The sequence below is a fragment of the Ailuropoda melanoleuca genome, chromosome 2 (genome assembly GCF_002007445.2).
Source record: "Ailuropoda melanoleuca isolate Jingjing chromosome 2, ASM200744v2, whole genome shotgun sequence".
Taxonomy (NCBI): Eukaryota; Metazoa; Chordata; class Mammalia; order Carnivora; family Ursidae; genus Ailuropoda; species Ailuropoda melanoleuca.
In genome coordinates this window covers 123,681,417-123,696,148 of record NC_048219.1, presented here as the reverse complement: position 1 = coordinate 123,696,148, position 14,732 = coordinate 123,681,417, and the positions used below count along the sequence as shown (strand labels likewise).

Sequence of the window (14,732 nt, the reverse complement as noted above, 5' to 3'; positions counted from 1 at the left end):
TAATTTTTAAGTCGGAAACCATTTTGGCAGTTTCTGAAGTACCAAAGAACTTACTTTTCCTACTCAATACTTGCCTTTGATCATGGCTTACTCTATTTTCCTGTTTGTGCTATGCCATGACTTAGGCCACACGTACAGCTATGAGCGTCTAAACTAGAGAACTGATTCCATCTGGCCAACTCAACGGCTTTTCACTAATTACCTTGCAGGGCCGGCCGCCACAGACTAAAACTTTCTATCAAACCAGATAGTGAGTGTGATTATTGAGTTCTTAGTCACTTACAGTTCAATAAAGGGTTTTTTTATGCCCTTTTATAAATTAAGGGCAGGGCTTCTGTCAGATACATGTTTTGTGGCAGCCACCAATCACAACCACTCCATAGGAACATAACTTTCTAAACACAGTTTTGAAACCACCTTACGAAACAGTGTCCAATTTTGTTCTCTAATATAAAAATCCTTTTCTTCTTTACATCAAGGCAATATAAAACAGTAGCACTGCATCACTGAAACTTCCAGGTTAGCAGAGCACCCATTTTAGCTTTGCTGCCCAGAGAGCCCTTCCTCTTTCTAACCAAATGAGAAAGATACCTCTAGAATTCGCTCGTCATCAATTTCGTTGAAGACTGTGCCATTGATCTGATTTGGCTTCAGGGCAACCCAGTTAAAAACCGGCATCCTGAATTTCGTCTTGATTGGCTTCTTAATTTTCACAGCTACAAAAGTCAGAGAGAGGATGAAATTAAGCCTCCACCAAAACCCCACGACCCTCAAGAACAGTCAGAGAACAGTCCTTGCAGATGACACATTAACACTGGAGGAACACAGGCAAGAGGCGCCCAAGTGTTTTTAAACACAGAAAACATCACGCGTGGCCTCGGCTAGAGCAATTGGAGGTCATCATTTGGTTGACTGATGCAACATTATGGTAAAGTTGTCTAAGGGCCAGGGGTTGATTTTTTTTTTTTTTAATGCAGGCAAATGGAGTGCTGCATTACAATCACAATGTTAGGACAATGCTTAAGACAAAGTATTGGGGAACAAAAATTAATAATAATGTTATTAGCAGAGAGGACAACTACTCTGTGACACTGCTGAGTGTGTCCGATTGTGAAATCCTAAATTCTTGGTTCTAGAACACCTATTTCCAAACCAATCTTAAAAGATGATCAGAGACTGCAGGCAGTGACTGTCTAAACCACCAGAAACATGACATCAGGAAGGCTGGCTTTCTGCTAGGGCAATACATTCTCATGGGCAATTTTGACAACGGGGATTATACTGACGCTGAGCTATTCCAACCAGACCAAGGGCCACGAACAGCTCAAAATAGAAAATACTTCAGATGACAGAAGGGGTACTCAGAAATCAGGATTAGTATTGCTTTTTGAGAATGGCCACAGTCCCTTCCCCCTCTCTTTAAAGAGCAAGTTCTCCCCAAGAATCAGCTACATGAGACTAGAAGGCACCCGTGAACCCATTAAAAACACAGAAAACCTCTTAATAGAGAGGAAGGGATATCTATCTTTGAGGGGTCGGGTGAGGAGTTGTCCACTCCTCTTACTGTGGGGAAATGAGCTCAAAAAAGGAAATTCATTAAAAATTCCATGAATTAATTACACATCATAAAGAAGCCTTCCCAAACCATCTACCTACATATACGTACTTTCTTAAGTCTGTCCTGGGCTGCTCACCACACGACTTGGGAGCCCCGCTACTTGCCATCATTAGTAAGGGAGGGAGAGGTGCAATGCAAAACAAAATAAATCCAAGGCACACTGGGCTTTTCCCTGGCTGCCTGCCATTCCTCCAGAGTTACGAAGGCCACAGACACAGCGGGAATGTCATCTGATAAATCCACACAAAAGCATGCAGGAACACAGAAACACAGCTTTTGCCAAACGAGGCCTTTCTACCATCACTCCGACACCATAGGCCCCACCACGTGACAGTGCTGGATTGCTCGCCACACTTCATTTTGGTCTACACTGCCCAGGAAAACCCATGTCCTCTGTGGGACAGAGGAACAGACCTTTCTCTAGCCTGGCATGTGAGCAATATGGAGGGAGAAGGGGAGGAGGGAAAAGCTGTGCAGGGATCTTTCCACAATCTGAGCTGGCGGGTCCATGCCATTTGGTTCCGCCATCCATCCATGGACACCATAGGCCTCAGGACACGCACTGAAAGTCATTCCATCTGCAGCTACCCTACTTTTAACTTGTCAGCAAAATTAGGAATAAGCCTGAGATCAGAACACAGGCAAAAAAAAAAAAAAAAAAAAGAATCTGGAAGGCTGTCCTAACTCCCACTGGGGAATGGGAGATGGGTTACAGAAGGGGCCTGCAGGCGACCATGACAGACACCGTGCCCACAGCGTTCAGGATAAAGGCAGTGGCTCTGTGTGGGCGGGAGTGTGTTGCGTGGAGAGAACTGGAGACCAGCAGGAAGGGCCTGGAAAAGCAGCACCTAACAGCTTGTTCTTGTTCTGATAGTGGAGCAACTATCCTTTCTCCCCCAGAATAAATTGAAAATCCTTCTATAGCTGAGACCTTAGGTTCAGCTATGACCATTAAACTAAGAGACAAAAACACTCTTTTTCTCTCAGGGGGAGAGGAATATGGCATATGAAATTCAGGCTGCCTGCTTACAGAGCTATAATCTCTTTTACTAAAATGTGTGGGCAAACCTGGACCAACAGTCAGCCAACAGTGAGACTTCCCGCACACACAGGGTCAAAATGCAATGGTTCCATGTTAGATGGAGTGAAAAGATGTCAAGGCACAGTGTGACCAACAGGAACACATGGCAAACACTCAACACACTCAGTGAGGAGCAACCTACAGAAAAGCTTGATTGGCCCATCTTTTGTGGAAGCAGAAAGAACAAAGAAAATACAAAAAAAAAAAAATTAGATATGGTTAGAGTCAAGCCGCTCAGCAGTTCACGCACTCTTAGCAGAGAATTTCATGCTTCTTGGACACATTTCACAAGGCAGCACAGAGCCAAAAATTCATTTCCATTTGGGCCTGCCTTGAAGACTCACTTATTATTTTGTTTTAAAAAGTCATCCTTCTTAGAAGAGGGGAAAAAGTGATTTCATTATCGTGGTCCCAAACAGCCACATTGAACTGTGCTACGTATTCCATAAAATACAGGCCATGTTTTAAAGAAATCATCAGCCAAGTGCAAATTCTCACTGTGAACTTACAAAGCACCTTCTCCCAAAGAGACAGCCAAGGTTACAGACTGGCCCGCTGTCTGCCACAGACGACCGAAGAGGGGAATGGGACCAGACTGCTCTATCAGATGTGAGGAAGCCTAACCCTTTAAATATACATTCCATGCTGTATATTTTCTCTATAAAATGCAAAGAAAACTTGACTAGATAAAATTAGAGGATGTCATTCAGGTCCCCTGTCTTGGCCACCACGAACACACCTGCTCATTGCCTACTGAAAAGATAGGCCATCCTGCTGTCCATGGATCCAAGGACCTAGCCATGTCACAGGCTTCTGGGTTCAGGAGCCCTTGGCATATCATCGCAGCTCCGTCCTCTGCCTCTACTGGGACATCCTGACTCTGGTCTCTTAATTCCAGGGAGAAAGTTAGCCCACACACTGGCAACACATCTCACAAAATGTGCTACATAACGATCTTATAAAACAGAATATCTTGTCATCATTTAATGGACACTTATGGCACCAAAGAGAAATTAAGTCCCACACACAGCCATCTAAAAATGGAGTAAGACACAAAGGGGACAACCCCCAGCTGTAGCAGCCCTGAAGGCAGCAGTGGGTCATCAGCTGAACAGAGAGTTCCACACGGTAGAGCCGAGGCAATCAAGAAGCCGGCAAGGTTTTAAAACTAAGTTGTGGGAAGAGTCCAGAGAGGACAAGACTCCGAGGGGAGCCCGGGACCTGCACATCTCAGCCTCACGCCAAGGCAGTTCTGAGTTCTAGGTGAGAGCTCGGGGGAATGGAAGTGGAGGCTCCATCGCGTTAGGTTTTGCCAAAGGGAAAGGAAGTGGTACCCGACCAGAGCCACCGCGGCAGCCACAGGCCACGGTGAGCGCTCTCAGGACGCTACGATGGAAGCCTCATCCGTGAGCCAGGCGTACACGGCAACTACAGGTTTTCACACTCAGGGGCTGAGAGCAGCCTGTCGATGGAAAGGATTCCTGGGCTTGTTAAGAGATTTTTGGTTCACATCCCAAAAACCAACAGGTCCACGATGACACACCTTCTAATTTTGTCCCTAGGAAGCAATACAAGTTCTAGAAGAAAGTAGTAGATGGGGGTGACCTTGAACGGTAGAACCAAATCACTGGATTACTGTGAGCACTTTCAACAGGCCTCTGGTTTGTTTCTTTGACAAGTTTATGGAAGTTGGGATGGAAGGAAACACCACAGATTCGGTGTGGAACAAGGTTGCTCGGGGTGGCTTTCTGGTGCCCCAAAGGGCTTCGGTCACAAGGATGAATTAGTCCTAGTGACTGGTCAGTACAACTGCTGGTGGGACACTGGGGGATGGAGCGGGCAGTCGGGGAAACCTCTCACAGCTAAGGCGGTCATCGAGACGTGGGACAGAAGACTCTGAGAGTAACGCACCCATCAGAGTGGTAGTTCTTCGTTGGAAATAAGAGACCTCTACAGGGACTGAAGTGCGGGAAGAAGCAGAATTATGTGATGTCAGAGATGGCACGGCAAAGCTCAGAGCAACTCAAAATGCCAGGGAAATGCTCCATGACGGGGAAAACGGCTTGTGGTATTTTTGAAAGGAGTAAAAAGTCACTTCCATGAGTCAAAACATCAGAACTTCTATTTCAAGGCATTAGAACCCCTCTTTCTCTAGCCCCCCAAAACACTCTGTTTTATTTCTGGTGTGGGGGGGATACCGCACTCTGTGCTGGTGAGCACGGGGCAGCGTGCACAACTCAGAAGCGTTTCCAGGCATGGCGACCCCGCTGCTGGCAACACTTCCCTTGAAGGTTCAGTCGTATAGTGAATTCTGAGGTCTTCAAATGCACAGCAGAGATGCCTGGAAGCCTACATCGGGCAATTACACAGAAAGGCATTCTCCCCTTTTGCAAATGACACCGCAAATACCTTCCAAAACCAGAGCACGGTGTGTCAGAGCTCCGACTGGTACAGATGCTCACAAGTGCCCGACGGATCCATGAAAATGCACTGATCCCTAAGAAGCTAACTTGTCTTTCTTCCCTTTCCCAGGTGGGGAGAGTGGAAGGTGGGAAGTCTGCAAAATCCGAACTCCGTGCTAGAGAGAGCGAGCTACGAGCTTCCCAGAAAAAACCCCTCCTGTGCATAGCTTCCCCTTTCCTGCTACATTAGCAGCAATGCTCTTGGATTAAGGGGAGGCGCCTGGACTTGCAGGAGACGGGGACTTTCGAAGAGGCTTTAAAGCCTCCAGAGGTAACACAAATGAGTATTTCTTACACGGGTACCTGGGTCTGAGTTCTGTGCTCTTACCTGCTAATCCTGAGTTGAAAACCACGGTGGGTGAGGACGTCCCAGGCAGCGGGGGTGCAGAGGGAGGAGGAGGGGGTGGTNTTTTTGAGGGGGTGGGGGCGGTGGTGGCATGGGTGGCGTTACAGGACCATTTTGCACTAGCAAAAGAGAAAACACAAATTGCCTTTGAAAACAGGGGAATGGTTTCACCTGCAGGATGTCACGTTCACATAAAATATCCAAAAAACAAAACACCGAAAAGGACAGGAATTTTTTTCAAAGACTAGAAAATCTCCTCACCGGCAAATAAAGAATATACTGCAACATATGTGAAAGCTTCAGCTTTAGAACCTTAATCTCAAAATGTAAAAAGTTTTTAAAATCAGAAAAAGAACCGGCCAACAAAAGCAGGCAAAGGACATAAACGGACAATGGACAAAAGAAGAAATACAAATATCCTGATACTCTCCCAGTTCTCCCACCGAGGCTTCTTACCTGCTTCAGGTGTGTCTGACGATGGAGGTAGTGGGGGCGGAGGGGGGGGCAGGGGTCCCGAGGGGGCGACCCCCGTTACTGGTCCCACAAAGTTACCCACTGCCACTTCTGACCCCGTGGACAATGTGCCAGAAGCCACGACTGGCAGAATAGCAATGTCCCCATCCCCCTTCTTCTGAATCTTAATGGTCCCTTGTTTCTCCAGTTCATGAATCTTTTTTTCCAGGGTAGACTGTCTTTGAATGGCTTCTTCTTTTTCTTTGACCATTTTCCTTAATGTGTGAACCTGGGTATTTGCATCTTTGTAGATTTCCTGCAAAAAGAGCCCAGAGTTAAGAGTTTATCTTCACATAACATTCATACCTTTTAGCATCAGATTGGCAAATTGAGGATCAAGGAATTAAGAGAGAAAAGAAAGAAAAGGAAAAAAAGGAAGAAAAGAAAGAAAACAAAGAAAAGAAGAGGAAGGAAGGAGAGAGAGAGAGAGAAAGACAGAGGGAGGGAAGGAGAGAGGGAGAAAACTCAGACATACATAGGATTCCTACAGAACTCAGCCACATCCTATAAAGTCCCATTCATTATCAATTGTTTATTGATAATGCATGCAATATACTCTAGCAACTGTTGCTGTCAATATAGTTCTTTCCATTAAGAAGTGAAGCTAACTTAATATTCCCAGCAGGTAGAGAGGAACAAGGCAGAGATGACCCAAGAATAATTTTATAGCTGACTCTGGAATACCCTGAGGGTATCCGGGTGGGGCAGCATGTTTTCCTTTTATTTATTTTAAAATTCATTTGTAACTCCAAGACACATATCAGCTAACAGTAGACAAAAGGCCCTAAGTCAGATGTGGACAGAAGTCAGACTGGGATTAAAAATCTGCAAAGCACGGAACAATCTACTCATGAATAACCAGGGGCTGACTGTTCTTGAATGGGGTTCTCTGGCCTTCACAACGCCCCCTTGACCAAGCTTAGGACAGCAATCCTTGTAACGCTTTCCCTTTGGTATGCAGTTAACAGAACAGGCCAATGCTTCCCTCTACTGATTACTTAGCTCTGTCTAGATTTTTAGAAGAAAACAAAAAAGTTACAATTTTCAATTTAAAGGCCGTCCCTGTTCCTTTTATTAGGGGCCCACCGAGGTTCCAGTGAAAGGATTTTAATGGAACTTACTTGCTGGGTCTTGTACATGTGATCTCTCACCACAAACCTCCAGCAGGCAGGGAAACATTCTTCACACCCTGTCTATTATTAATAATCTGAGAGTCTGACTTGAATTGAGTCCATATGCTACAACTTTGTCTCGATGGCGTGCCAAAAAATAAATTTCCTAGAGTTAACTGCAGGACATGTCAGAATATCAAGCAACACACACATACATGATAAGCATCGCATAAAATGTGCCGTTTCATCAAGGATGGTGTAAAGGCAAGCCATGTGCCTGAAAGCCCTCCAAGCGTTTGGGTGATTTTATGTTCTGCACAGTTCTGAGCACACGGATAGCACTCCATAAATACCTGACACGTAAGGTAAAACAATGCTAAGGCCAAATAAAATAGCTGGGATTATCTGTTAATAAAATGGATTGGTTTTGCTTTGCCTTCTTTCTTTCTTCCTTTTTTTTTTTTTTAATTTTTTTGGTGAATGCCATTAGGTCTCGCCTGTGTTGATTTCACCATTTCCACGGCAACCACCAAATCTGGTTTCAAGTAGAAGCAAAGCAAACAAAATACAAAGAAGTCCAAGTCCTAATAAAAATAAATAAGTGGCATGAATTAAATCCATGCCGTGTTTTTATTTCCAAGCAAATGGGTGATCCACTGAATCCACTCGGACTCGTCCAGATGGGAAAATATTGTTGCTCTCAAAACCTGTGGTAAGGAAGGACCGAACCCCCGACATTTGATTACACACACATGTGTATACATACCCTAATTACGTGTACTTTTCATCTGAGTATCACTTCTGAAATGGTTCCAATAAATATGTTGCATCAATGCATTCCTCTGACATGAATGTATCCCACGTTCTACTAGGACTAAAGCCGGTGCACCTTGCCTGCAATGCCCATCTGGGCCAGCTGTCAGCAGCACACTTACTCGAACAACATCCAGCTCCTTGTTCCTTTGCATGAGCTGCTTTTCCAGTTCCACGATCTTGGACATGGCTTCATTTTCCGTGTCTTGCAGTTTTTCAGACAACTGTAAAGTTTTAAAAGGGAACCTGGGTCACAACACATGAGCATTGTGCTCAGGTCCTCAGTTCTCAGAAAGTGGAGCTCAAAAGCCATTCAGGGCCCATCAGGGTCCTGCATGTGTTCCACAAGCTGTTTTCTGAAAATGTGAATATTTATAATAGGATTCTGAATACATATTTGTTTCTAATGGGAATTAATAATCTACACACGATCCTTAATAAAACCCATATATCAGCTCCTTAGTGTTTTGACCTACACAGTGCCTCTCCCTGTTTCTGCAGTAGATGGCAAGCGTGGGGGACAGCAGGTAAGGCAAGAAGGGAAGGTGACCTTTCCTGCCCAAAGAAAAGGCCATTAGGCAAAAGCTTTTGAAAATCATCAGTCCACAAAACTTGGTTCTGTTATGACTAAAAACCAGCTGAGAAAACAGTACTGCTGGTTTTGACCCAAACTACCCAACTAATAAAAATCATTTGGAGGGGCAGTTCAAATAAACAGGTGGCCTGCTACAAAAGTGGGCTATCTGAATATGGTCCTGCAATGCTCTCTGAGGCTTCCAGAGGAAGACGGGGTGAGCCATGTTTTCAATAGTTACTTTTCCCACAAGGCTCTGAAAGTGAGCAACGTCGGATTTCACTGAAAACGATCACAAGGGAGGAAGAGATCACAAGTAAAGAAAACCAGGGAGGCAAGGTGAGGAGGAAGGGTGGAAAGGAAAATGCCGATCAGGTTCAGAATATGAGTCAACTCTCTTAGGGTAAGAAACACTGGGCCGGTAAGTGCCCTTCCTAAGTGGGGGCCAACCACGTCACTGCAGGACTTACAGTGGGGGGCGGGGGTGGCTCACCAACTTGGCTTAACCACAGCCAAGAAGATGCCCATTTTCAGAGTGATGGACGAAGGTGAAGGACATCAAGCATGTTAGATACTCTCAACTAAGAAAATGTGGAGGAAAATAAGTGACCATTCAAATGGGGGAAAACGATATTGCTCCAAAGAGAGACTATTCATTTACAACAAAAGACACTGTCAAGCAGAATTCAACAAAAGAATTTGGTCCTCACAATGCTGGGGTCTCTAAGAAGCACCATTTTTCTGTTCATTCCTGCAATATTCAAATATCTGCTTAATGGATGAACACATGAACAGCCTCTGAAGGCCTTCACACTCAAATTCAACTTAGTCTGTGGAAAGAAAAATCCCTCAAAGAAAAATGAGCCCCTGCCCTGAAATGGAGTTGATGTTATACTGAGGGGACAAACTCCTCGAAGAAGAGGACATAAGGGAATGCTCACTAATTCCCTTGAAAATGCCTATTGTTGAAAAGAATATTTTGAGAACTTGAGTAAGCGCAAGGCAAGACTGTGCAGACAGGCATCATGAAGACACAAGATCACCCTGTCCACGGGCTTGTGTGGACACACTGGTTAGAGCATGACTTATATTCACAAGACTCTGAGTGAAATATAACTTACTGACACATCACACCAAACTCCCACAGAGGCTGGAGTGGGCGCTATCTTGCCTGGCTAGTCACGGTAGTCGCACTGAGGGAGAGGGCCAGGTGAGAGGCAGGGAAGACACAAGTAACAGTCTATTAGCCCTAGGGCTTATTTTAGTTGCTAGAACCCATCTTCCATGGGCCTATGTGAGCACATGTGGTAGAAAATTATTTCTATTCAGAAGAATAGGAATAGAATAGGACTTCTTCACCTCAGCCCAAATTCACATATTCGAGTGACATTTCCCCCCTACACGGTGCCAATCACCTCACTCTTGGGTGCCTGTCTGTAACTAAGATGGCTAGGAAATCTGAGCTCAGCAGAAACCAAGCGCATGAGCGAATAAGGCAAGGTAACAGATTCCCTCGGTTTTAAGTAACAAACATGCTTTCTTTGAAAGAACCCCAAGTGGCTTTTGATGGCTCTCTATCTCTGGCTGCAGCTTACATCCCTCCACTCCAAACCCTTTCATTGACCGCCATAACAGCTAACACTTATTCTGCCTGGTACCCAGTTATGCACAAACAGTGTCTCCTTTTCTGAGATGTAGTTACATGAGAAATGTTTTCTTCCAGCTCTTCCACTCTCTCCAAGGCCGCATTCTTGGTTTCAGCATCTTCCAGCAGAGCCCCCACATCGAACACGTTGTCCAGGTAAGCTTGAATCTGCACCTGGAGCTTGTCGCTCTCCGTGTGCTTCAGTTTCTAGACACCAAAACGCAAGAGAAGGCGGCGTTAGCATAGCTGTGGAAAGAGAACATAATGGTACGGCAGCCTATGTGGTTCTGTTTGTTCCAAATACTCTGGTCTTTTCCAAGAGAGGGTTTGATGTCTCGGCCTCCTCAAGAGAACTACAGAGTGTTCAGAGTGTTTGACTAGGAAGCTACCATCAGATTAGTTTCTGACGAATACCCTCTCCCAGATATACACACATTTCCTCCCTAATCCTTCCTATAGATAAATTCCCCATATCGACATATTCCAAACCAAAACATTTTGATACAGGTGAAATCAGACAACAGAAAAACTAAAAGCAGCTTCGGACGGGAGCAACAGTCCCAGTAACATAAATTTGAGAAGCATCTGTGTGCAGAACAGGTTAGAGTAGGGGTCATCTGCCTGCGTAAAGAAGGTAGTTCCACTGAGGAAGAGGGTTAGGCGGGAGGTGGGGAAGAAACGGATACAGCATATCAGCCCTGGGGCTCATCAATAAGTTGCTAGAATCCGCCCTCCATGATAACTTCCCCAAGATACCGCCCCAGTATAAGGAGCTCAGGGCCCCCCAAAGCACAGATCAGGAAGTTTTCCTCTACTCCCTGCATTACATAGAGGAAGTCAACCAGCTTTAAGGTGAAATTAGAGATCAAGAAAATCTGTGAATCTTCCTTACAAGTAAGGTAAGTCCTGACTTCGCCTGGGGAAAGGATGAGTAGCTAGAATAATCCAGCATATGGAGGACACCAATAAACATGTAGGGAACAAATCAATGGCTACTTACAAGGCTGGGTTTTTGTAAACCAATGAAGCATTTACCTATTATATGCTTATAATATTAATCTTCTAACCACCTCTATCAGGGTCCAGAACCAACAGACCAAGAAGTTAAAGAAACACAGAGTTTTGGAAAAAAATTTTAAGTTTTTAAAATTTTCAGAGGAGTTATGCTCTACATAAACTCTCAGGAAGACAGATTTGCTCCTCGGTCGGTCTAATCGGGAATTCCGAAACTTAGCTTGTCCTTAAGACTGTATGTTCCGTCTTAGTTTAGGAGAACAAGCTAAAAAAGACACCTGAAGAAGGGCAAAGCCTAGAAAGGAAAATAAAGCAGCAGTGGGGCAGGTTTTCTCACCAAGTATATGATGAGTAATGGGCACTCCCTGATGTGCTCCTCTCGCCATCGCAGCCTGCGGCCTGAAATGGCTCTGCACGACCATCACAAAACGGAGCCCACAACACCGTTAGCGACCTACACACCCAGCGTGTACTCAAACCCGGCCACTCTCAGAGCAGGTGGGGAAAGAGGAGGGAGAAACCTTGATCTCAGAGCAGGAAAAACTTTTCAATACCTATTCTGTCAAAGATATTAGTGATTATTTAAGTAAGAAAACACACAACTCTTCAGTGGAAATCCATCAGGCCTCTCCCTGCATACAGTCCTTAGACAACGTTAGGCCAATCTCTCCAAGGGCAGTCTAGCTGGTATGCTAAGCCAGGCCACGAGCTCAGAGAGTGACCGATGCTAGGACTCGGGCTCACAATACACTGTAATTCCCTGACTTCCCCCCAACAAAGACGGGCAGCTGAACTCTAGAGAGGTCCAAGGGAAGCACTTCTATCTTCTCCGTGGCTAGAAACAGACTGGAAATTGAGGTTAACAATTCTTGCCCTCTCGCTAGTGGCCTTTCAAATTCAAGTGGACCATTGCTATACAGAAGGGAAAACAAAACCGCTCAAGAAGCGAAGGACATGGGGGCATCCTGTGCACACACAGCTACTCAAGTCCATTTACGGTTTGCACATCAACTTGCTATTTCCTAGGTGAAGAACTACAGGGAACTGGCTGAGCTCTTCTGCAGGGGAGCCAAAGAAAGAGAAACTTTAGACCTCCTGCTCCCATGAACTTAAACGTGGAACAACCAAAGCCACAAAGGCGTTAAACAGAATGTAACCGCTACACGAGGAAGTCTCTAGTGTCCATTTCCTCATTATTTTTTATGCTCTAAGCATTAATTCATCACTCTCTAGCAGTCTTGGTTTGATGTCCCCTGGGGTCCCTAGAGTAACCAAGAGCGTGGATTGCCCAAGAGTCTGGATGAAGGGTGCAACAAGACTTGATGCAGACAGAGCTCAAAAGCGGAGGAAAGCTGCAGCAAGGCTACGGGGGTCGTCTGGCTCCAGGACTAAAAGGCTGCTGGCAGAAGACAGCCCGAGGTTCCAGGGGGTCTGCAAGAATCCACTATCTCTGGCCGATGTCATCACTTAGATAGGTTCCCTTTAACCAGCGCTACAGTACCCAACCACTTAGAGCTTCAAGCGCTCGTTAGCCACTGCGGAATGGTATCTTTGGAGGCAGGCAAAATAAGTCTTACATTGGAGCCAAAGGCCATAGCTCTACTTACATCCAAGTATTCATCCAGGCCTAACTTGGTAAATTCATACTGGAGGTGAACTCTGAAATTCATGTCTTCTACTGAATGGACTACGATGTTAATGAACTGCATAGATGCCACCTGCAATGAAATTGCCAACGGGTTACAGGGCTCAAAATTGGCTTTCTCATTTAATCACGGGCAGACGCTTTCAATGTCACACATCTAAACGCCCTTACCCGTCTCCTTCTCCTTCACTTCGCTGGGTCTTTACCAATATTTTATCATTTTTTTTTAATTCAAAAGTCATAAAGGTACCACCGTAAGAGGCCACTCCTCATCCCCTAGGACGACGATAATCATAATGAAAGTGCTGCAAGGAGGTGACGCCGTGGAACCCGCATCCACTTGGGATGAAAAGCAGCGCAGCCGCTTTGAAACATTTGGCAGTTCCATTAAATGTTAAAAACAGAGTTTCCACAGGACCCAGCAATCCCGCTCCTCGGTAGGCGCCCGCGGGACAAGAAGATGCAGGCCCGTATAGAAACTCACACACAAATGTTCCCAAAAGCATTATTCACAACCCGACGTGGGGATAAAATCATCACTGTCCATCAGCTGAGGGGTTAAAATAATGTGATATCTCCATACAGCGGACTATTATGGGACGAAGTACTGACGCATCTGACAGTGTGGCTGAGCTTGAACATCGTGCGACATGAAACAAATCGTCCTAACAGGCCGCGTAGACTGTGATGCCGTTCAGATCCAATACCCAGAACGGGCACATCTGTGGAGATGGAGAGATCAGAAGCTGCCTAGGACTGGGGATGGGAAAACGGGCAGCGGCTACTAATGACGATTCTTTCTGGGGTGACAAAGTGTTCTCAAGTAGACCGCAGAGATGGCTGCACAACTCTGCAAATATGCAAAAAATATGCTGAATTGTCCACTTTCAATGGGGGAAGTTACATGTTACGTTAGTCACCTCTCAGCAAAACTTTCTAAAAAGTCTTATGGGTATACAGAACAAACTGTGTAAGGTATCACAGGTGTATCAGAAAATGTGAACAATCTTATAAAAAAGAACATTTAAAAAATCTCCTATTATCGTACCACAGGATAATCTCTTCTAAAATTTCACTGTGGACCCCACTATACCAACAAGATCGTAACAGGATCTCTGCCCCAACTTTCCATTCTGCTCTTAAGCAATCTCTACCCCCAGCATGGGGCTCAAACTTATAACTCCGAGATCAGGAGCTGCATGCTCTACCAACTGAGCCAGCCAGGTGCCCCTCTTTTGCTCTTAATAGTGACATTTATGGTGAAAGTATCTTACTAATGTTTTCCCTCTATGGGTAAAAATGGTCTCTGCAAGGAGGTGAAATGAATGAGGGATCCAGATTCACATTTACTCTGAAAACTGCCTTCCTTCCTCTCTCCTCCAAACCCAGTTCCTTTTATCTTTTTTTTTTTTTCAAGTATTCCTATCAAGTTAAATTCTCCTTTCAGTATAAGTCATACATTAGATATCTCTGGAAGACAGGTCAACTCTCTAGCTTACAAGGAGACTCTTTTGCAATTTACTAAAAAATGATTTCAGGTTCTGTGGTTAAATGAGCTAAAGATTTTGTCAGGGTTTTTGTTTGCTTGGTTTTGTTTTGTTTTTGCTTTTGTCCACAAAAAAATACAGAAAAGTTCTTATGCTATGTTAGAAAAATTTATATTTTATGAGGAATAAGTTGTTCAGGAGCTCGTACAACTGAACTGCAGGCCCGAGGACAGTTTAAGAGCCTCATTTTCTGGAGGAAAATATGGTTCAATTCTGGCATCTTTCCATTTCTCTTCTGAATATCTGTTGAGTCTTAAGATATGCCTGAGAGGCAACTCTCTGCTAGGCAGCAGAGGAATCGAGCACAGGACCCTGTATACTAGCAGCTCCGAAATAAGCTTCCTCGCTGCATGTGCATATAA

At 44.9% G+C, this 14,732-nt stretch overlaps 1 protein-coding gene across 1 annotated transcript in view; it reads right to left on the bottom strand.

Moving 5' to 3' along the window:
- The window catches only part of FMNL2 (formin like 2), a 303,412-nt gene that overhangs the window by 19,254 nt on the left and 269,426 nt on the right, over positions 1-14,732 (bottom strand). Inside the window, 7 exon segments of the mRNA XM_034654575.1 lie at positions 592-716; positions 5,490-5,576; positions 5,579-5,626; positions 5,964-6,276; positions 8,068-8,169; positions 10,222-10,371; positions 12,786-12,896. Of these exon segments, the coding sequence (XP_034510466.1) occupies positions 592-716; positions 5,490-5,576; positions 5,579-5,626; positions 5,964-6,276; positions 8,068-8,169; positions 10,222-10,371; positions 12,786-12,896 (936 nt within the window).